Source organism: Apus apus, chromosome 4 (genome assembly GCF_020740795.1).
Source record: "Apus apus isolate bApuApu2 chromosome 4, bApuApu2.pri.cur, whole genome shotgun sequence".
NCBI classification, from domain to species: Eukaryota; Metazoa; Chordata; class Aves; order Apodiformes; family Apodidae; genus Apus; species Apus apus.
In genome coordinates this window covers 84,591,766-84,610,888 of record NC_067285.1, presented here as the reverse complement: position 1 = coordinate 84,610,888, position 19,123 = coordinate 84,591,766, and the positions used below count along the sequence as shown (strand labels likewise).

The window sequence follows — 19,123 nt, the reverse complement described above, 5'->3', positions numbered from 1 at the left end:
TCACGGCCGCGCGCCGCGGCCTTTCCCCCCTCACCTCTGACCGGCGGCGGGAGCGCCAATCACCGCCCGCGCCAATCACCGCCCGCGCCAATCACCGCCCGCGCCAATCACCGCCCGCGCCAATCACCGCCCGCGCCAATCACCGCCCGCGCCAATCACCGCCCGCGCCAATCACCGCCCGCGCCAATCACCGCCCGCGCCCGCCCTCGCTCCGCCCCACCCCCCGCGGCCGCCGGGTCACGGGCGCGCGGCGCTGACGCGACCCGCGCGGCGCCGCGAGCGGCGGGGCGGGGCGGAAGGGGGCGCGCGCCGCCGGGGCGCGCAGGCGCGAGGAGCCGGGCCGGGCCGCGGTGCCGCCGCGCCCGCCGGGGCTGCCGCGGGGAGGATGAACTGGCTGTTCCCCCTCGCCAAGGGCGGCGGCTCCTCCTCGCCCGCCGCGCCGCTGCCCGCCCTCACCAGCCTCCAGCAGCAGAAGCAGCGGCAGATCGAGTCCCTGCGCGGTGCCCACGCCTCGTAAGTGGCCGCGGCCGGGCCGTGGGGCGGGGCGGGGCGCGGGGGGGCGGCCGGTGCCGTCCGGCCTGGGCCCGGCGCCGCTTGGGACCCCCGAGGGGCCGCGCTGGAGGGGACGTTGCGTGTCCCCAGGCGCGTTTCCCGGAAGGTGGCTGCGCCCCGTCCGCTCCCGGGGAGGCCTGGCTGGCTCCCGCCGGCCCGTCCCAGCGGGTAAACAGGAAACCGGCGCCGCCGCCCGGGCCGGCCCAGCCGTGCGGTGCTTCGGGGCCGGGGGAGGCGTGCCGCGGGGTCCCGGCGGCGCCGGAGGACATGGGGAAGAGCCTGGGTGGGAGGGAGCTTGTCTTGGGAAAACGGGAGCGGGGTTTGGTTTCTGGGGCGGTGGGAAGGGGGGCGGGGTCCGTCCCCCAGGGCTCCGGGTGTGTCGGTGTGGCTGGGCCGGGTGCTCGGGCTGAGCGTCGTGCCCGGCGCCACCGGACGCCGGCCGGGAAGTCAGCTGAAGTGTTTGGTAGGTTTTAAAGTCTGCAAAGAGGTACAGATTGCGTGTGTTGGAATAAAGCCCTCTTTCTGGAGAGTGGTTGGAGGTGCGTAGTTCGTTGAAAGTAAAGAATAAAGCATATAACGGGATGGAGCTGTGCTTCGCAAAGGCCTTACCAGCAGTGGCATAGCAGCCCTCCTGGCTCTGCGAGCTGTTTTTCTGTTGTACAGTCCTAACTTGTTTGTAACAGACAGTTCTTTGGTAACTTGCTTTATTTAGATGTTCACCAGTGGCAGGTGTTTTTTTCCTCTTCGACAGCCATACATCTCACAGCAAAACACCTTCCTTTACCCTGAGATAGTCCAGCTTGTCAGTATGCTGATCACTTTTCCCAAAATTGTAGTCTTTTGAAAGTGTTTTGTCTTTTATAAGGAGGCCCACACTGCATGTATTTGAAGTTACATTTTCAGTGAGCATGTAAGCATTCATCATGCTTCCTAGGATGTCTGTTGAAGTGGGATGATAGGTGCCTCCAAAAAAAAAAAGGAAGGAGAATGTTTTCTGTTATGTCAGAGACCAGGGGTGTAAGAGATATGTGTTATGTTTCCAACTTTAATAATTGCAGATCGCTCATTACCCTCGTGCTTTGAAATATCACACAGGAAACATAAGTATGACAGTATTGCTAACTGTTGTTGCTTGCTTAAGCTTAAACTTGTTCAGAGCCAGTTTCACAAATACTTTTGAGAGGCAGTTTGCTTTTCTTAGGATATGCAGCAGCTTGCCTACTTAGGAATTTTTGTTGGACTAGCCTTACTTAGCCCTTTTTTTCTACCCTTTTTTTTCCTACTGGGGAGATGAGCTCACTCCAGGATAAGATGTCAAAACAATCGATCAGTTTTTGTCAAAATTGGCTTGCTGGACTGGTTTACTAGCTGTTTGTGCAGGCACCAGTTCAACCTTAGGCAGAGAGGGAATGGACCTTGCAGCCAGGAACAGAGATGCTGGGTAGGGAGATTTTAGCTGCTTAAATGTGACTTCACAGCCATGTAAACTAGCCTACCTGGTTAATGTTTACAAATACGTAAAGGGCAAAGAGGATGGTCCAATGATAGGACAAGGGGCAACAGGTACAAGCTGTAGCACAGGAGGTTCCACATAAACATCAGAAAAAACTTTTTTACTGTGAGTGACAGAGCACTGGAACAGGATGCCCAGGGAAGTTGTTGAGTCTCCTTTGCTGGAGACATTAAAAACCTGCTGGGACACGTTCCTGTGAGATGTGCTCTAGGTGATCCTGCTCTGGCAGGGGGGTTGGACTAGATGATCTTTCTTTCGAGGTCCCTTCCAACCCCTAAGATTCTGTGATTCCGTGACCTCTCATGACAATAGCTGTTAAAAAAACGCAACAATTGGGCAATCAGATGAGTACATTCTGGCAAAGTGTACAGTTTTCATAAGAGATACTTATTTCTAAATAAATCTGAGTAGCAGTGCCTCAAATTCTGTGCTTTTAAAAAGGTATGTGTACTTGTGCAAGCTTTCAAGAGTGCAAAGGTTTTTTTTGAGTGGGACCAAAGTGTGTGCTTATGGACTTCATAGCACCACAGATCTATAGGACAGGAATATGCATTAAGCATTGCAACAGCATTGTTTCCTAAACAATTATTAAATACTGTATATTTTGTCATTAATTTATGTCTATCCCAGCTGCTCCTTGCTGAAATGTTCAAAATAAAATTCTTGGCACAGTGTAGTTACCTAAGTTAGGTAAGTTTGGTTTCTGTTGTCTTAGGTTGTAAAAGCCCAAGTATATGTGATCTTAGTTTCATTAAAATAGCTAGTCTTCCCTTCAGGATCCCTCATAGGTTGGGAGCTTGAAATACATTTTTTGTGCTTAAAAATAGTTTTTGTACATTTGCTGTTTTAGCCAAAGTTGAGAATGTGTCGTTTTTCCAGTGTATCCATTCCCACTTGGGGAGGGGACAAAGAAGTTTATCAGTTCAAGGTTTTAGGAGGTTCTAACAGTTTTGACAGCTCAGTGAAAGTATGGATATCTCACCTCTCCCTCCCTCTCCTGTTCTTCTTCCCCATTTCCTGTAAGTTGTGCATGTGAGCGGAGCATAATTATATACCCTTCTCAAAAAGGATTCTGTAGCATGCTATTAAAATGCATGACAGGGCAGGGATGTGCATGAGAGATTCCAGGAATAATCCTTCAGTTAAGAATAAAAGGTTATTATTTTGGTGTGTGTTGTATCACAGTAGAGCCCTAAACTCTGATTTGAATTCTGTTGTGCTGAAGATCCCTGATAAGTTTTTTCAAACAGCATGTGATTTCACAGGGAAAGAGCAGGTACTGAGTTGTCTGAGAGAGTAATCAGGTCGGGCTGTGGAAAGCAAGGTCTATAGCTATGTTTGTGTCTTACTCCACGTATTCCCAAAGCTCTGAATTTTATGTGCAAGTAAGACTTTGGAGGGGTACTAAACCTAGCACTACACTTTAACACACATTTGCAGATATGTTTTGGGGGGTTTTTAGTAAGTAATTGTATGGAGCGTACCTCGTGGTGGATGGAGGGGCATTTTTGAAGCTGAATACAAAGATGTTTTCTGGGAAAACCCAGCTGCCACTATTCCTAATTGAAGCTGTATTCCTTCCCTTTATAAGGTAGCCTTAGAGATGTGAGGGAGAAGAATATTATTAGCCAAGTGCAGGCAGGAAAAATACATGAAAGAGGAATTATTCTGCTTTTTAAGTTTGTTTTGATTGAGGCATTATATGATAATTTTCTGCCTGCCTTTCTCTTCCAGTCCCAACTTAGGTATGTTCATATTGTCAAGAAGTTTTGCTTCCGTGCTAAGTCATCTGTCTCCTCCTCATCCACATTCTTTGGGTTGCCATCTTTCAAGACAGTCTTGCTGCACATACAAATTGTAGAGTGCTTTGAGTATTGAAATCAACTTCCTACTAAAGCAGCTGATTTGAAGTTTTTCTCAGTAACTTACCTGTTACAGGAGAAGTAAATGTTGGTCTTAACAGATTTCTTAAGATACATGTCTCTTCACTCAGTGCTTTCAGGGGTGTCTGTGTCTTGAGTGTCACTGGGTTACGGAGTTTTACATTCTTGCAAGTAGCTTTTCTCCAGATAGTTCTCAAAAATATCTGTGCAAGTGCACAGAACTTGTTGCATGTGGAAAAAATACTATTAAATAGTTAGCTAATTATTAAGGAAGAAGGCCTAGCGTAATGTATGTTATCAATACTGATCTGTAGGCAGTGTTGCAGAGCAATACTAAGCTGTGAACCAAGTGTAATGCCTTGACAAAGTAAATGTTTTATCAGATAAAATTAAGTATATTAAAAAACCCCAATAATTGATGTGAAGTCTTAAATTATGACAATAAGTGGAGAAGTTGAGGATGTTGTCAGATCACTAAGCAGTATAATTTCTCCAACTGTGTTTCCATTCCTTGTGATCATATAGCATATTGCTTTAGTTTTAATATTTAGTACAGCATTCTGAAACCTATTAACTTATTCCACCATTTTCAATTTTATTCTCACAAGGCTTTTCAAAACTCAATTAAATAAAAGGTCAGAGATCATATCTTTTTTAAGACTTTTGGCTGTTATATTGACCATTCATTGGATGCTAACAGTTTCTTCTTTGACAGCATTGCAGAAATTCAGAAAGATGTGGAATATCGACTGCCATTCACTGTAAACAACTTGACAATTAATATTAACATGTAAGTAGAGTGAGATATATCTATGCACATCTCGAAAAATTAAAAATAGTCTCAAAAAAAAAGCAGTGATAGAACATAAATTGCTCCCCTCTCGTAACTAATTTCAGGAACTATAACCTGGATTTCCATTAGTAGTTGCAGTGTTATTAATGAAACTAGTTCTGTACAAGATGCAGAGGCGCAGCTAAAAGCAAAACCATATTTTACTGTGCTCAGTTCCTAAGATACCCACGTGTTTTTAGTTGAAGTAGGAGAGAACACTTAAGGGCTTCTGATGACCTTGAATCCCCTACAACTGAAAAGAAACCTAATGCGTAATTTGCTGATCTGCTGTAATTCCTAAATTTTACCCCAGTGAAGCTTCCAGATCATAACTTAAGTGATGTATTGTAACCTTTATGAATTTACTTTGGTGGGTGCTTTTGCTCTGGCAAATATTGATGGTATCTATTCACAAGTGGTTTATTACATAATCCTGATAACTTGCCTAACATTCTTGCAGGTTACACTGCATTGTCTCTGTAGTAATAAAATTTGTATTAGAAAATACTCGTGTTATGCTTTTTCTTTGTCCATGGACATAATTGCTTCATTGTTACACTGCAGTTTTGCCCAGTAAATTCTCTCTTTAATTCTGTGGAAGTCTTAATCTGTCTGATTTGTAATTTTGTCACCGAATAATCCTTTTGTGTGCTTCTTTCCCTTTCTATTTCTCTGTATCTCTTATCGTAGAAAAGTAAGTTTATGTAATTAATAGTACTTGTTCTTGGCAAAAAAATCCTTCTTATGCAAACTTTATCATGGGATGTAGCTGTAGTAATGATTATTCTTGTATTTGCAGCTTACTTCCACCTCAGTTTCCTCAGGAAAAACCAGTCATCAGTGTTTTCCCACCTGTGAGACATCATTTAATGGACAAGCAGGGAGTATATGTGACCGGTCCATTAATAAGTAATGTATGTCTAATTTGTAGCTTCACATACATCTACTTTTAATAGCAATTTTAATACGTCACACTAGATTATTCCTAATACCTCTGGGATAAAAAAGCTAGTACAGAGCCTAATTCCTCTCCAATTTTATTTTGAGTGGTCTGAAAACAAAAAAATCAGTAGTGTTCAGTATAGTATTCTTTTACTGCTGCCATTACTGAGTTGAGTATTCCATATATGTAAAACTATTTTAAGTTATGATGGTTTAGAAAATTCCTATAACTTTTCTTCTTAGTACCAATAGGAGCATTCTTGTTTCTCTACAGTGTATTCCAAATACGGGACAAGGGTGCTGTAAGACTGTTTTGTAACATAGTTGTTTGTAGCCTAATCCTATTAGAAAGATGCTAGAGTTTTAGCTCTAATATTCAGGAGTTTGATATGCTGTTCTGTTTTTTTATTTCCCTTTTTTCTACCAACTAGGATGTGGTAATATTTTTGGGTGGGGATAGGGGAGAAGTTATGACTCTTTCGGAATGCGATTAATGCTTTTTGTCTCAAATCTTTATTACTTTTTCCAAGTGTAACTTGGTAACTAAGGTGGGGTTTTGATCATCAGAAATGTTGTACTTGATTGATTCTCCATTGATAATGAAATATATAAAAGTCTTTTAGTTTCTTTTCCATTTATGTGGCTTTGTCACTTTATTTGGAGCTTATATATAGACAGTGTATGTTACCTGATATGTCTTTGAGATAGTTTCCAGCACTGCTGTGTGGATATAATAAATGGCCAAGTTAAGGAAATTTTGGAACTGTTTGATTCCAGGCATAATTTTTCTCCTCCATTGCATTTTGTTTGTTGTTTTTACCAGTTCACCATGCACTCAGATCTTGGAAAAATTATTCAGAGTTTACTGGATGAGTTTTGGAAGAATCCGCCAGTTCTGGCTCCTAGCTCAACATCATTTCCATAGTAAGTATTTATCAACATGATGAATGGAACATGTGTACTATCTTACACTTTTTTAAAAAGAGCTAATACCAAGTAGTATAGGGCAGGGAACAGAAATAATACAGTGGATGTTTTGGGAGACATAGATTCCCTGCCCTTGCACGTGTGTGCATGATGGCATGATTGTTTTGAGAAGAAACACTAGATTTCCTGAGAGTTACTGTATCAACATGTTGATTCAACTTTGTGTTTCTGTTTTCTTGAAAGAGAATAAACATTTACATTATCAGATCAAACCTTGATCAAGATCTGAGCAGTTGTTTCTTCATAATCTGTTCATAATCTCCCAAGCTGAGAGACAGCTTCTGTTACACAATTGTGCAATAGGAAGTGTGCAGTTTAAGTAATTGTATTAAATATGCAAAAATGGTCTGAGACATTATGGCTTTATCAGTACAACTGTGGTTCTCATGGCTGACAGTGATACAGGGTTTAAATGCAGCAGTAGTTGTGAATTAAAAAGAACAAAACATTCCTGTTATTTAGAAGTAGTTATATGTGTGTTGCCCAAGTTGTTAAATGCTATACTGTAGATAAGAACTAATGTACACACAGATGCATTTCTTAGGACTTAGATTGAAACAATTTAAATTCACACACTCATTTTTGAGAAGTCATTTTATTATAAACAAGAAGAGTAAGTGTGTACTTGGCTGCTCTACAATAATATAGTTTAATGGAGTTGTATATTATGTTACATTGTAAGACAAAGAAGACTTAATACAGTGGAAGCAACTGATAATAGAAAATACAAAGTTTATGGCCATTTAAAAATTCAATCTTATGTCTTGCATGTGGTCTAGTAATTATAATTCAGTTGGTAAGAAATGAGCTGGAAGCAGTTGGTTGCTCATGGTTGTGGGTTTTTGTTTGTTTTTAGCCTATTCAACAAGCCATCTGGAATGCCTCCTTATGCTCCTCAGGGGTTTCCATTTCTTCCTCCATACCCACCTCAAGAAACAAATAGAACGATGGCAGCCGTGCCAGTTGCTGAATCAGTTTCTTCAAACTACACTACAGACAAGCCTGCTGCTCCCTCTTATGGCTTGATTACTGATCTGCCACTACCTGTCCCAACAGCAGAAGCAGTGCTTCAGGTCTGTGCGCTGAGTTTTGCTGCTTAAGCTATCAGTGGGTATAAGCTCCCTCAAGGGCTCACAGGCCATTGCTGCAAAAGTCAAAGGAACAACCTGAGTGACTGCACTTCATTGTTTTGCTGGTGCTAGGAAAATGAAACTGTCATTCTGGCTTTGATGAAAAGTTTTTTAGAACAAACTTGAAGTCAGAGCAAGAAGTTTGTCTCAGTTTCAGTGAAGCCAAAGTTATGCTAAATATCTTTGAATATACTTTTTTTTTTTTGAAGCTGCACTTGCCCATAGTGCAGCTGTGACTGTTTCTCCAGCCACAGAAAGTGAGATCCTTTTCTCTATATGGGATTTCCTGCCCAGAACCAATCAGGTGAGAACGATGTGCAGTCTCAAGCCTTTGTGTAGAGTATTTATTTCTCATTTTCATGCTTAAAATAGCTTCTCTTCACAGATCTCGCATGTGTGTACTCACAAACTCTCTCTCACTGATACTTTCTGGAAGGATTTTTTTTAGCATCCTCCAGAAACTTTATATCTAAATGTTTAGTCTTTCATCAAATCTTGTCTTTAGAAACAAAAGCTTTCTTCATCTTGGAAGATACTTCTATGGCTTTGTAGAATATAAAATTTCTACGTTCTGTTAAGACAGACTTTTTTTCCTTGTCTAAAAATTTTTTCCCTGAGGGATTATAGCTTTAAAAAACACATGAAACAGATAAAAATGTCAAGCTCTTTCTCTCTTCTCACTTGCCTGAGTTATACTACTCTTTTGTGTTTCCTGGGTCATCCAACTGTTAAGTGGAGGACATAGCAAGACAGAATTATTTTCCTCCCAAATTGACTCATGTTTTATGACATGTTACCCCAAACATCCCCAAGTATTTTGTTTCAATGGTTGAGTTGTCTTCCATTCAGAGATTAGTGCTACTGCTTACTTACTTCCTATTCTTATTGCTGGCAAATATTAATCTCCAGTTCTGGATTAATCAGACTACTAAGCACTGCTAAACTTCTGTTTAGGTTGGCCAGAATGGATTTACTTACAAGATGCCTGATGTTCCTGATACATTTCCAGAACTCTCAGAACTGAGGTAAATTTTCAGAAGGTAGCAAAAAAAGCAGTTGCTGCTGGTCTGTATCTGATTTTTGTGAAAAGTGTATACCTCACTGAAAGGTTTTCATAGAAATTATAAATAGGAGATACACGACTTAGCAAAATTGTGGAGTCAGAAAGTAAGCTAGTCTTGTTTTCAAATGTGCTATTTGTTTAGTGTTTTCTCAGCAGGAACAATTCAGGATTCAACACCAGGAAAAAGACTGAAAGTTAGGAAAAGTAAAAATACACAATGTTCTGCTGTCTTCTAGGGCCTTGCCAGGAACTTTATTTCTACTAATAGAATAACTTTGAAGGAGGAAATGAGACAGGAAAATGGACTTGACACTGGTTCACAAATTACATTCTCTGAAATTTGAGGGGACTGTAGTGCAGGGTAAACAATGGATTACTTTGTGAGCAGCTCAGCCTGTGCAAGCAAGTTGAGTTAGATAAATCCAGGTGATAAGTGTGCCAGCTGTCCCATTGCAAATCAGTTCCACATCTACATGCTTCATGCATATAATGCACAAAGATTTTCATCAAAAGCATGTCTTCACAATTCAAAAAATAGTTATTGTTCCCAGCAGTTTGCACTGATCTACTAAGACGGCCTCATGGATCAGTTATCTGGGAATGAATAGATTACAAATTAGCTGTTAGTTCAGAAAGGGTCTTAGGAGACTGCTTTCTGATCTCACATCTTTATGTTTATGTCATAGTTTGGTGATGGAAACTGTCCTTTCCAAAAGAAAAAGACCTTTGACAAGAATGACTTATAGGTTGTTTTTTCTTTATCCTTGACACCTTTGTAAGAGTCTGTTTAATTGAGTTAAATCAGCTGTAAGTTCTAGCAGCATCCTTACTATGTAGTAGAAAATTAGGCATTTTGGGAGGAAGTGTAATTTCTTTGTTAAAACATTCTAATCCAGTTTGGTCCTTCCAAGAAGATTGGATTAGAATTCTATAATTCTTCTGGTGGTAGTTTAGTTAAATCACAAATGGTATTGCCACTGTTCTGAGTAGCTCTGTTGCATGTAGGTGGCAAGGTTTTGGTAGTTTTGGAAAAGGCCATAGTAGAACAGGTATTTCCCTTAGCCAATGCAGAGGACTCTGCTGAAGCAGATATTCACACCGCAGTCCATGGAGGGCACCATATTGGAACAGGCAGATATACCCTGAAGGAAACCACAGCCATGGTGAGCCCACACTAGAGCAGGCTCTCCTGCCAGGAACTGCAGCCTGTGGAGAGGGACCCATGTTGGAGCAGGGGAAAAGTGTGAGAAGCAGCAGAGATGAACTGTTATGGACGGACTGCAACACCTGCAGTTTTAGTTTATAGGAAGTAAGTCTTGAAATGAGAGATGCTTTTTTTTAAGTTCACTACTGCAGATAGTAGAGCCCACAATCCAGGAGAAAGGAGAAAAATAAGTTGTGGTCAAGTGTTTTGTATCTTTAAAGTCCCAGTAAAGACCTCAAATTTTTTGCAGAAATGCATAACTCTACATGTAATGTTTGCTGTTAGATTTAAATCTGCTGTCTTTCTGTTTGAATGTAGTATATCGCAGCTGACTAATATGAATGAGCAAGAAGAAGTATTACTGGAACAGTTTGTGACCCTACCACAACTGAAGCAAGTCATTTCTGATAGAGATGAGTTAGTGAAAAGCATTGAAGAGCTGGCAAGTAAGATGTCAAAACATTAGCATCTGTGGCTGTGTTCTGCAAACTGAATCCTTTAAAAAAAGTGGTAATAGTGACTTTATTTTACAGAAAAAAACTTGTTGCTGGAGCCTAGTCTCGAGGCAAAAAGACAAACTGTGTTGGATAAAGTAAGTGAACAATAAGATCCTTTTCAGAAATATTAATTGCAATAGTCTGTTTTTTTCGGGGAGAAAACTTTATTTTTCTTCTTCCTTCCAGTATGAGCAACTCACACAGATGAAAGCAGCCTTTGAAAAAAAGATGCAAAGACAGCATGAACTTAGTGAGGTATAATTTCTGTTATATTATCCTTTAAGAATACTTAAATTAAACTGAAGTTTTGATTTCTCTGGGTTTACCAAACAGTTTGAAAGCAAAAGAGTGTTTTGTTTTGTTTTTTTAGCTGGTTGGTGTGGGGTTTTTTAACACTCCAATAGATGCAAGTTGGTAGAAAGGAGTGTGATGAGCATTTGTAGCTGTTTTTAAGTACAATCTTGGGTCAAACCAGTTTTAGGAATAGAGTGATGTTTAAAGAAGGCTTGTTTCATTAATGGTGCCCATTTAACATAACTGGCTGATAAAACTGTACCAGATGAAAATTATTCTAGCCATTGCTTTAGAAACTTAAATTCTGTGATTTACTGTGTATTCTTATTTTGGGCAACATCATATGTGCTGTCAAACATTGCACATTCTGAAGTACACACAGGGTAGAGTCATCACTTGAGAAAGCATTTTGGAGAAGGAGAATAATTTCTTAATATGCTTAACAGGATATACATTAGAAGGTGTAACTTCTCATAAAACAATTTCTTTACTGAACTCTTCGTTATTTGCAAGACTTAACACCTGAGAATACAATAGTCCATCAAAATAGCATGTATAGTAGCTGAATTGCAAAATGTCCTCAAAATAACAAAATATTAAATAACAAGCAAAAAGTTATGTGACAGCAAGCTGAATTATTTCATAGGTGAACTAAATTATTTAAATGTTTCCTCACTTGAAAATTGAAAGTGTGACTCCTAATGCCTCCCTTCTTTGTGATGTAAGTTGGCCTTGAAGTTGAGAAACTATTTCTGTAAGAAACCACTTAAGAACTGGATGTAATACCCTATTACCATATTACCTTTTCTTTTTTCTAAGTTAGATTTGCTGATTCAATTTAATGACGATTAGGAGGCAGAGTTGGACAGTGGCAGCTGGGGTTTTTTTCCACATATGCTGTATCTTTCATGTATTGATGTGCACTGTACACTACTTCGTATCTCCTGTTCTCTCTCCTTCAAAGTTCCAGACAAGTATTTTCACTTGTACTGTGGCTGAATGTTAGGCATCTTTTATTGGAACAAACTCTCCTTATTTTGCACAAGATTAATTTAACAGGTAATTTCTGATTACATTACAATTTTACAGTACATAAATAACACATTTTTCGTGGGGTAGAAGAAGGGTAGTCTAAGCATCTAAAATCTATATATATTTTAATTTTGCAGTTTTGGCTCTGTAAAACTCCTACTGAAGACATGAATCATGTTCTGATTTAACTGTCCAAACATATCAGAAGAAAAATTATTAACAGAAATTAAACGGAAATAAGGTTTGAGGTTTATAAGAACAGAAGAATGAGTATACTGGTATAGATTAGCAGCCCATCTACTTCTTAAATAGGTATTTTTTCTTTTCCTGACTTCCTCTCCACAGTCATTTCAAGGGTATTTAAAAGTTGAACAGTTAGTGCATTTTTACCGTTTTGTAATTCGCAGGTTCACTATTGAATTTCAGAAGTAGACCCTATTTATTGAAGACACTTGAAATGCTAGTTCTACTCAGAAATAAATCATGCACTCGAGAACCTGTCAGATTTCCAAGTTGGATGCTTTGTACAGTGTAAAGGTTGAAAAGCTTTATACATTTGTGAGAATGTTTGTGAGTCAAGACCTAAACTAGCAGTGCTTTTCTTACATCAAATTCTTTCTAGTTTAATGAGCTGTGCGGTTTCTTGGAAATGAAGCTTCATCTGGTCACTTGGGCATTTATATAATAATAATGCTCTGTTCACATATCCTGTATTTATGTAGTAGTTTATCTTTATTCTTGGAAATGCAGGTTTTGATGGACAGTTTAATATTACATAGGAGTTTTTATTTTCTTAGAGTTGCAGTCCAAGTGCTCTGCAAGCCAGACTTAAAGTAGCTGCTCATGAAGCTGAAGAGGAATCTGACACTATTGCAGAAGACTTCTTGGAAGGCAAAACAGAAATAGATGACTTTCTTAGTAGTTTCATGGAAAAGAGAACGGTATGTAAATATACAAATATTTCTATTTTGAGAGATAAACATAGTGAATAAATTTAAGACTTAGAATTTGAGCAGTCCTGTGATACAGAACAGTGTTTTAGTAAGCTCCAACAAAGGCAAAATATATCCCTAAGTGGCTTCAGTCTATTTAAAGTATAATCTGCATTCTGAAGGGATGTGTTTTTAAGGCAGAAGTGCAAAGATCTCCTGCATTAGACCCCAGTAATTTAGGATATTTTTTTTTTTTTTGCCACGTTCTTCTATATCCTGAATATAGATGTAGAGAAGATAGCCACATAAACAATTTTAAGTTTGGTAATGACATGTTGCATTAAGCGACTGTAATGCTTAATTTATTAAGCTTCTTAAAGTAATTATTATGTTGATGGCTATCACCAAATAAGTAACTGAGATTCAAAAACCACTGTTCTAGCTCATGCTGTGACAAAATAAACTTAGGTAGTGTACCTTTCTTTAAAGATGGCTAATAAATGCATTTCATAACATAGGAAGCAATTCTTTTATAAGCAGTTTTGGATAGAATAATGTTATCAAGATAAACAGTTGTTTAGCCAGCAGCTTGGAAGGGAGGTGGTTCACAGGGCTTTCCTTTATTAAAGAGCATACAAAGTAGCTAAATAATTAAAGATTAACTGTAGTACATATTATAAAAAAAATCTTTTCACAGTGCACTTTTCTTATGTCTTATTTTGTAGCTCTGCCACTGTAGACGAGCCAAAGAGGAAAAACTTCAACAGGCAATAGCAATGCACAGCCAATTTCATGCTCCACTATAGGTAAACTCCTGTTCTAATATTGGTGGTGAGCTACAAATGGATTTGTTAAAATGCTTAGTGTTCTAATAATGCTTTCTGTGGAAATCAAGTATGTACTGCATCTGTGATTAGTTGTATTTAAAATACAACTTTTGGAGGAGTTAAAATATCTAATTATGGAAATTTGTTTTTACAGACTTCCTGCAAACTACACCTGTCAAGAGAATGAGTGAAAAACCCAATAAAGCACACTTTTTAGTAACTATTATTTGCAAATAAGCATTTCATCTTATATGGCTGTATTTATAGAAGAGATTGTATATGGAGTTGGGATAGTTTTTGTACAAATTAGAATGTCCCTTTTCTACTCTCATTGTACTCAAGAATCCTTCTATTGCAATCTTTGCACTAATTTCTTGTATTTATTGTTGATAGTTCTTATTTACGTTCCTGCTGCTATACTCCATTCTTCAGAGATCACATCTAAACATGGAATTTTGACTAGCTTTTTACATTTTTATAAAAAACATAATTCATATCTTTTGTATTTTGAACTTTAAGCATAGATTTTGCTTGATCTGTGGAAAAGTTTGAAATAAATGGTGATAGGACTTTGGAAACTGAAGAAGTTCATAATTTGAAGTTGTCAGTGGATTCAGAAGCTGTCTTTGCTTGAAGCCAAAATGTTTAAGAACGAATTTTTAAATTTAAATTAATAATGCAAAAATGAGTATAGCTTGTATTCTGTTTTGGATAAGTAGATTTGGATTAAGCAAAGGATGTGTTGGAACAAGTTATATTGGAATTGAAATAGAATAAATGATCTCTGCTTAGATTGGGTATGTTGCTTAGTAGCACTGATGCACTTGATTTCAGGAGTGGCTTGGTACCTTCCGCTGTAATTAAACAGAATTTTCATCTAACAATTTCATTCTCATAATTTTTTTTTTTTTACTTAAAGAAAAAATAATGAGGTCACCCCCCAGTTTCTGTTTTATGCAATATGTTCCTCATAGGAGGAAGTCAAAAGCACTTCACAAAACTGAGTTCTGAAGTTCTTTGTGAGATTTCAGGGCTTTTTCCTGATTTTAAGGAATGAAGAAACTAATTTGGCTGGAGTTGCATGGTGTGTTAAGGCCAGTGATAAAATTTGGAAGTGAAATTTAATTCTGCCTTTTAATCACTGAACCTTGCCTCTGGTGAGTTGACTTTTTTTAGGATGGGAATATATCTGGTGAGAATGGGTAGGATGCAGCACAGTATTCCACAGGAGAAAATACAACCCCTAAATACATGCCTGGGTGTTTGTTCTCTCTTGCTCTTGTAAAAAGACATACTTTTTCTTAACCTTGTCAGGTTGCATTAGGTTTTCATGGAGACAGTGAAGTTCCAAAATAACAGAAGGAATTGTACAGTTCTGAGAGACAGAAAAGACAAATTATTGGTTAAGTAATGTGTCAGGAATCCTGCTTCTTTCTTGTTGGGAAGCAGTTTGGAGATAAACCTCTTAGTTATGCCACTGCCTCTGTGTTACCTACATAGGGTCACTAAACATCACAGATTCTTGTCTCAAAATCATATCCGTCCAAGCAGGTATGTTTCTGTATCACTAATCTTCAGTCAGTCCTAAACTCTCTGCTCTTCTAGCAAAATGCAATAAGGTATTTCTTCTGAATTTGAGGAGAGTAAATTTGAAAAATCACGTAAGTTCAAGAAGCCTGTTCCACAGGCTAGTGAATCTTGAAATGGGGCTTTAGTCTCAGCCCTGCCATACTTTACAGTACTGTGGGTGTCTGTCTTCAGCTACTGCCTTTCAGGGTAAGTAAACCGGTATTTGATGGGGTATTTGTTTGTAAAGCTAGTTCAAATTCTGAGATTAGATTTCCCAAGATAATAGAACTATGGTACAAATCAAAGAAGATACTTAGGTGCCTGGAAAAATAAACAGGTTGTAAGTGCCACGATTAAGCAATAATTTTAGAGTATATTCTCCAAAAAAACATTTCTACTGACTGTGCATAATAATACTTCTATATTGACATAGTAACGAAAGCCCTAATAAAAAGTGAGATCACGTAGGCTTTCAAGTGGTTCTGGACTTCGCTTTCTGAATAGTGTGATTTCTGCAGCTCTGGAGAAGAAAGGGATTTCAGTGCTACCTTCTTGACAAACAGTATTTTTGTGCTGAGTGTATAAGTTGTTTTGGATCTTTTTCTGAGTATCTAGCTAACAATCTTAAAAGACTAGGCACAATTCTGTACAGGGCTGCTTTTTTTGTTGTTTCTTCATTGTAAGAGAGGAAGGAACAGCTAAGCAAACATCTGGTGCTCTTCCTGAGTTGGGCTCGCATCTTTTTCATTTTATAATGGCATGGAATGACAGACTTCTGTCCTCATCTGCCTCCTCTTGTTGAATGTTATGTGGTGCATTATGGTGCTCTATTGTAACTGAAGTCTAGCCAGATCACCTTCAGGGTACTTGCTTCCCAAACTAGTACAAGTTCTCAACACTTCAGCTTTTCCTCTTGTTACTTTTGTGAGTAAATTTAGAAATTCAGGATTTCTCCATGAAGTCTTTCTGAGGGTAGTGGAGGATAGCCTAGAAGAAAATGTTACTGTTTAATGCAAGTTCTTAGTACAGTGCGTCTTGTTCAGGGATATGAAAGTTTAAAGTCTTTTTTCTCCCTTTCTAATCTCTCATACTGTTGTTCCTGTTCTTAGGATTTCCCCCTGCTCCCATCTCAGCCCCATCAGCAGTCACAAGTACATCCTATAGAAAAGCACAGAAGACTTGTATTCAACAGTGGTGTCATGGGTTAGCTACAGGTATCCTGTCACATGCAGAAATGGCCAGCCTATTTCTGGCCTTTAAAGGACAAGTGAGACTACTGCTGGTTTCTTACGTTTTTTTCTTTTCTTTTAGTCCTACACTGGTTGTCCCAATGGGAACATTTTTCTATATAGGTCATCTTCATACTTCCTGCAGAAGACTTAGTAGAACACTGATAACAGTCTGTCAAGAGTTAGGTTTTTTGCTTCTAGCAAGCTGATTAAGCATATTCCTTTTCCTATTTTGCTTAAATGTGGTGTGTAGTTGTAAATCCAGCTTTAAACAATTCCCTATGACATGTAAGAGAATGGCAGCTGCTGTTAGATGCATATTAAATGTGTAAAGTGTACTCTTAAGCAATCTGAAACAGTAGTCTACTGGGACTTGTTTTTGGAGAGAAACTTGCACTATGTCATGCTCAAGCCAAGGCGTTCTGCCAAGTGGAAAAATGAAATAAATGAGTAAGAAATAAAAGATTAAGGAAGGGCCTTGTCCTTGGGGTTGCAGCAGTTTGGAGTGGGGGTGAGGGTACAATCTGTATTGTAACTGCTAATTGAGTGTGGGTTTTGCCTACTTGTAATACCTGATTTTATTGCTAAATGTTTTCCATATCTGAGTTTAGGCCTCTTGTTCCTTCCAGAGTCCAGTGACTACTTAAATCCAGAACTTTATCCAGAACTGAATTCTCCCTGTAACATTTGTAACTGATGGTATTGCAAACAAGAGAAACTATAAAATATATCTGAAATCAAGTAGGTCTCATTTTACAGTGATCTTGTATGCAGCTGGTGTTGATGGTACATTCTGCTGGGGCTTGTAGAACAAAGTTTCTGTAGGTTTCACCATTTATTTGACATGTCAACCTTTCTGAAAGATAGGGATTGTCAGGTACATACAGCTGTACTAGCCACCACTACAAGCAAGAGACTGTAATTAAGTTAGTTCTAAGCAGTATCTCATATTCTATAATTCTGTTGTTTGCTCTGTACAAACTCCTGCAGCTTTGCCACTTTGGACTTTGACCAAATGCAGAAGTTAAAAATCTTATAGTCTTATTTCTGTCCAAGTTCTTACTGCTCCCTTCAAAGACTAGGATAAATCTTTCTAAGCAAGAGATTTAAGAGACCTTCAGGTAAAAGATAACTAAAACTCTGGCAACAAAGTTAAGTCAGTTATCACAGTCTTATTGTGTACATTATTCTGAACATTAAATACTGTAATGTGTTAAACTTACAAATAAAGGCTTTGGGATTTTTAATACATCTTGTAGTTGTCTAACTTAAAATTGAGTTGGGCATTGCAGGACTTGATGGGTGGATACAGAACTGCACTGGAAACATGCAGCAAGCTACTCAAGGATAAATTTTTAATCCATGTGTAGCGATTTGAGCTTTTTTTGATTAACCCTTTCAACAGCAGTATTTCCTGGAGCCACCTTCACTAAAATGGGCTTTCCAAAGCCATACTATATCTCTGGCTACTGCTTTTGCAAATGCCTTGTTTTAGTCTGATACCTTGAGCAGCAGTACTACTTTATATGTAGTAATAAGCTATAAAGAAATCTTGTATATCAATAATAAGGGAATACTTTAATATAAAACAATGTTCTTTTAATCTTTGAAAATAAATTAATCTGAATAACCCTGGAAACCAGAAGACTTAAGAATGTATCCTTGCCTTATTTCTGTCACAATGATTCTGGTGAACCTATAAGGTTTCATTAGCTTATTTCCAGAATAATTTATATTAAAAGACCACTGAATTTTAAGACTTAACATGATTTGATTTGCTGGCTCCAGGTGCTTTACTGACAATTTAAATAATAAAAGTTGAATGCTTATTTTACCTTTCCTTCTCATCACCCAACTGTCTGGCAATGTTTTTGGCCTCTCTGAATTCAGGGTTTGGTGTACCTCTGGCTCTAGATCTTTGGCAGATTTTTCACTGTCTTAGTACTGTGATAAGTTGACCTACTTTTAAGTTTCACCCCACAATGTTCCTCCCCTCCCAAATGAATACCTGTCTGTCGAGGATGTTTCAGTCACTGTGGTGTTCATCTGTCTGCACTGCAGAGTGTAAGGGTGACCAGCCAACCCGAAAACTTCACTCAACCTGCAGCCCTCACACAGAAGCAGTCTATTACCCCAACTATGATGTCTGTAGTAAACTTGAGGACTCTGTGCAGATCAGGGCCGCATACACATAAAAGCATCTAGTTAGCTGGTCAACAGTGACAGAATGCTTATCTTCATTGCAAAGGCCACTTCCTTGCTGTTGCTGGAATTTGTTACTAGTTTGTATTATCAAACATCTCTCATGCTGTGTGAACTGGTGCTCTGGCTTGCCCATCTTCAAGTAAGTGTGGTTCCCTGCCTTACTGCTAATTTTATAAAGAGCTTTCCCCTTCACTGCCTCCTTCCCTTTACTTTTTTTTCTTCCTTCTTTCCTTTTTATGATATCCTTCAGTCCGAGTTGTGCCCTCCATCTTTTAATTTCTCAGCTTTTCAGAATCCATCACCAGTTTACCACCTATGTCTGTATCCTGTATAGAGCAACCAATAAAAGCAGCTAGTGAATACATTTTCTTTCTGTTCTTTATATGGTGTTACTGTTTAGAGACAGCTTCAGCTGTTTGATTCCATTGCCTT

The 19,123-nt window shown here is 38.9% G+C and overlaps 1 protein-coding gene across 2 annotated transcripts; it reads left to right on the top strand.

Moving 5' to 3' along the window:
• Nucleotides 1–284: 284 nt before the first annotated feature.
• VPS37A (VPS37A subunit of ESCRT-I) lies at nucleotides 285–17,737 on the top strand. 2 transcript variants are annotated; one of them, XM_051617507.1, is made up of 12 exons: nucleotides 285–513; nucleotides 4,664–4,738; nucleotides 5,580–5,694; nucleotides 6,546–6,646; nucleotides 7,566–7,782; nucleotides 8,794–8,864; nucleotides 10,425–10,552; nucleotides 10,640–10,698; nucleotides 10,790–10,858; nucleotides 12,727–12,870; nucleotides 13,587–13,667; nucleotides 13,843–17,737. In XM_051617507.1, exons 1-11 carry the CDS (start codon nucleotides 386–388, stop codon nucleotides 13,665–13,667), a joined length of 1,188 nt encoding a protein of 395 aa, XP_051473467.1. In that variant the 5' UTR covers nucleotides 285–385; the 3' UTR covers nucleotides 13,843–17,737. The 2 variants fall into 2 exon arrangements, with proteins under 2 accessions (XP_051473467.1, XP_051473468.1); XM_051617508.1 differs by lacking the exon at nucleotides 285–513 and adding an exon at nucleotides 621–720.
• Nucleotides 17,738–19,123: the final 1,386 nt, after the last annotated feature.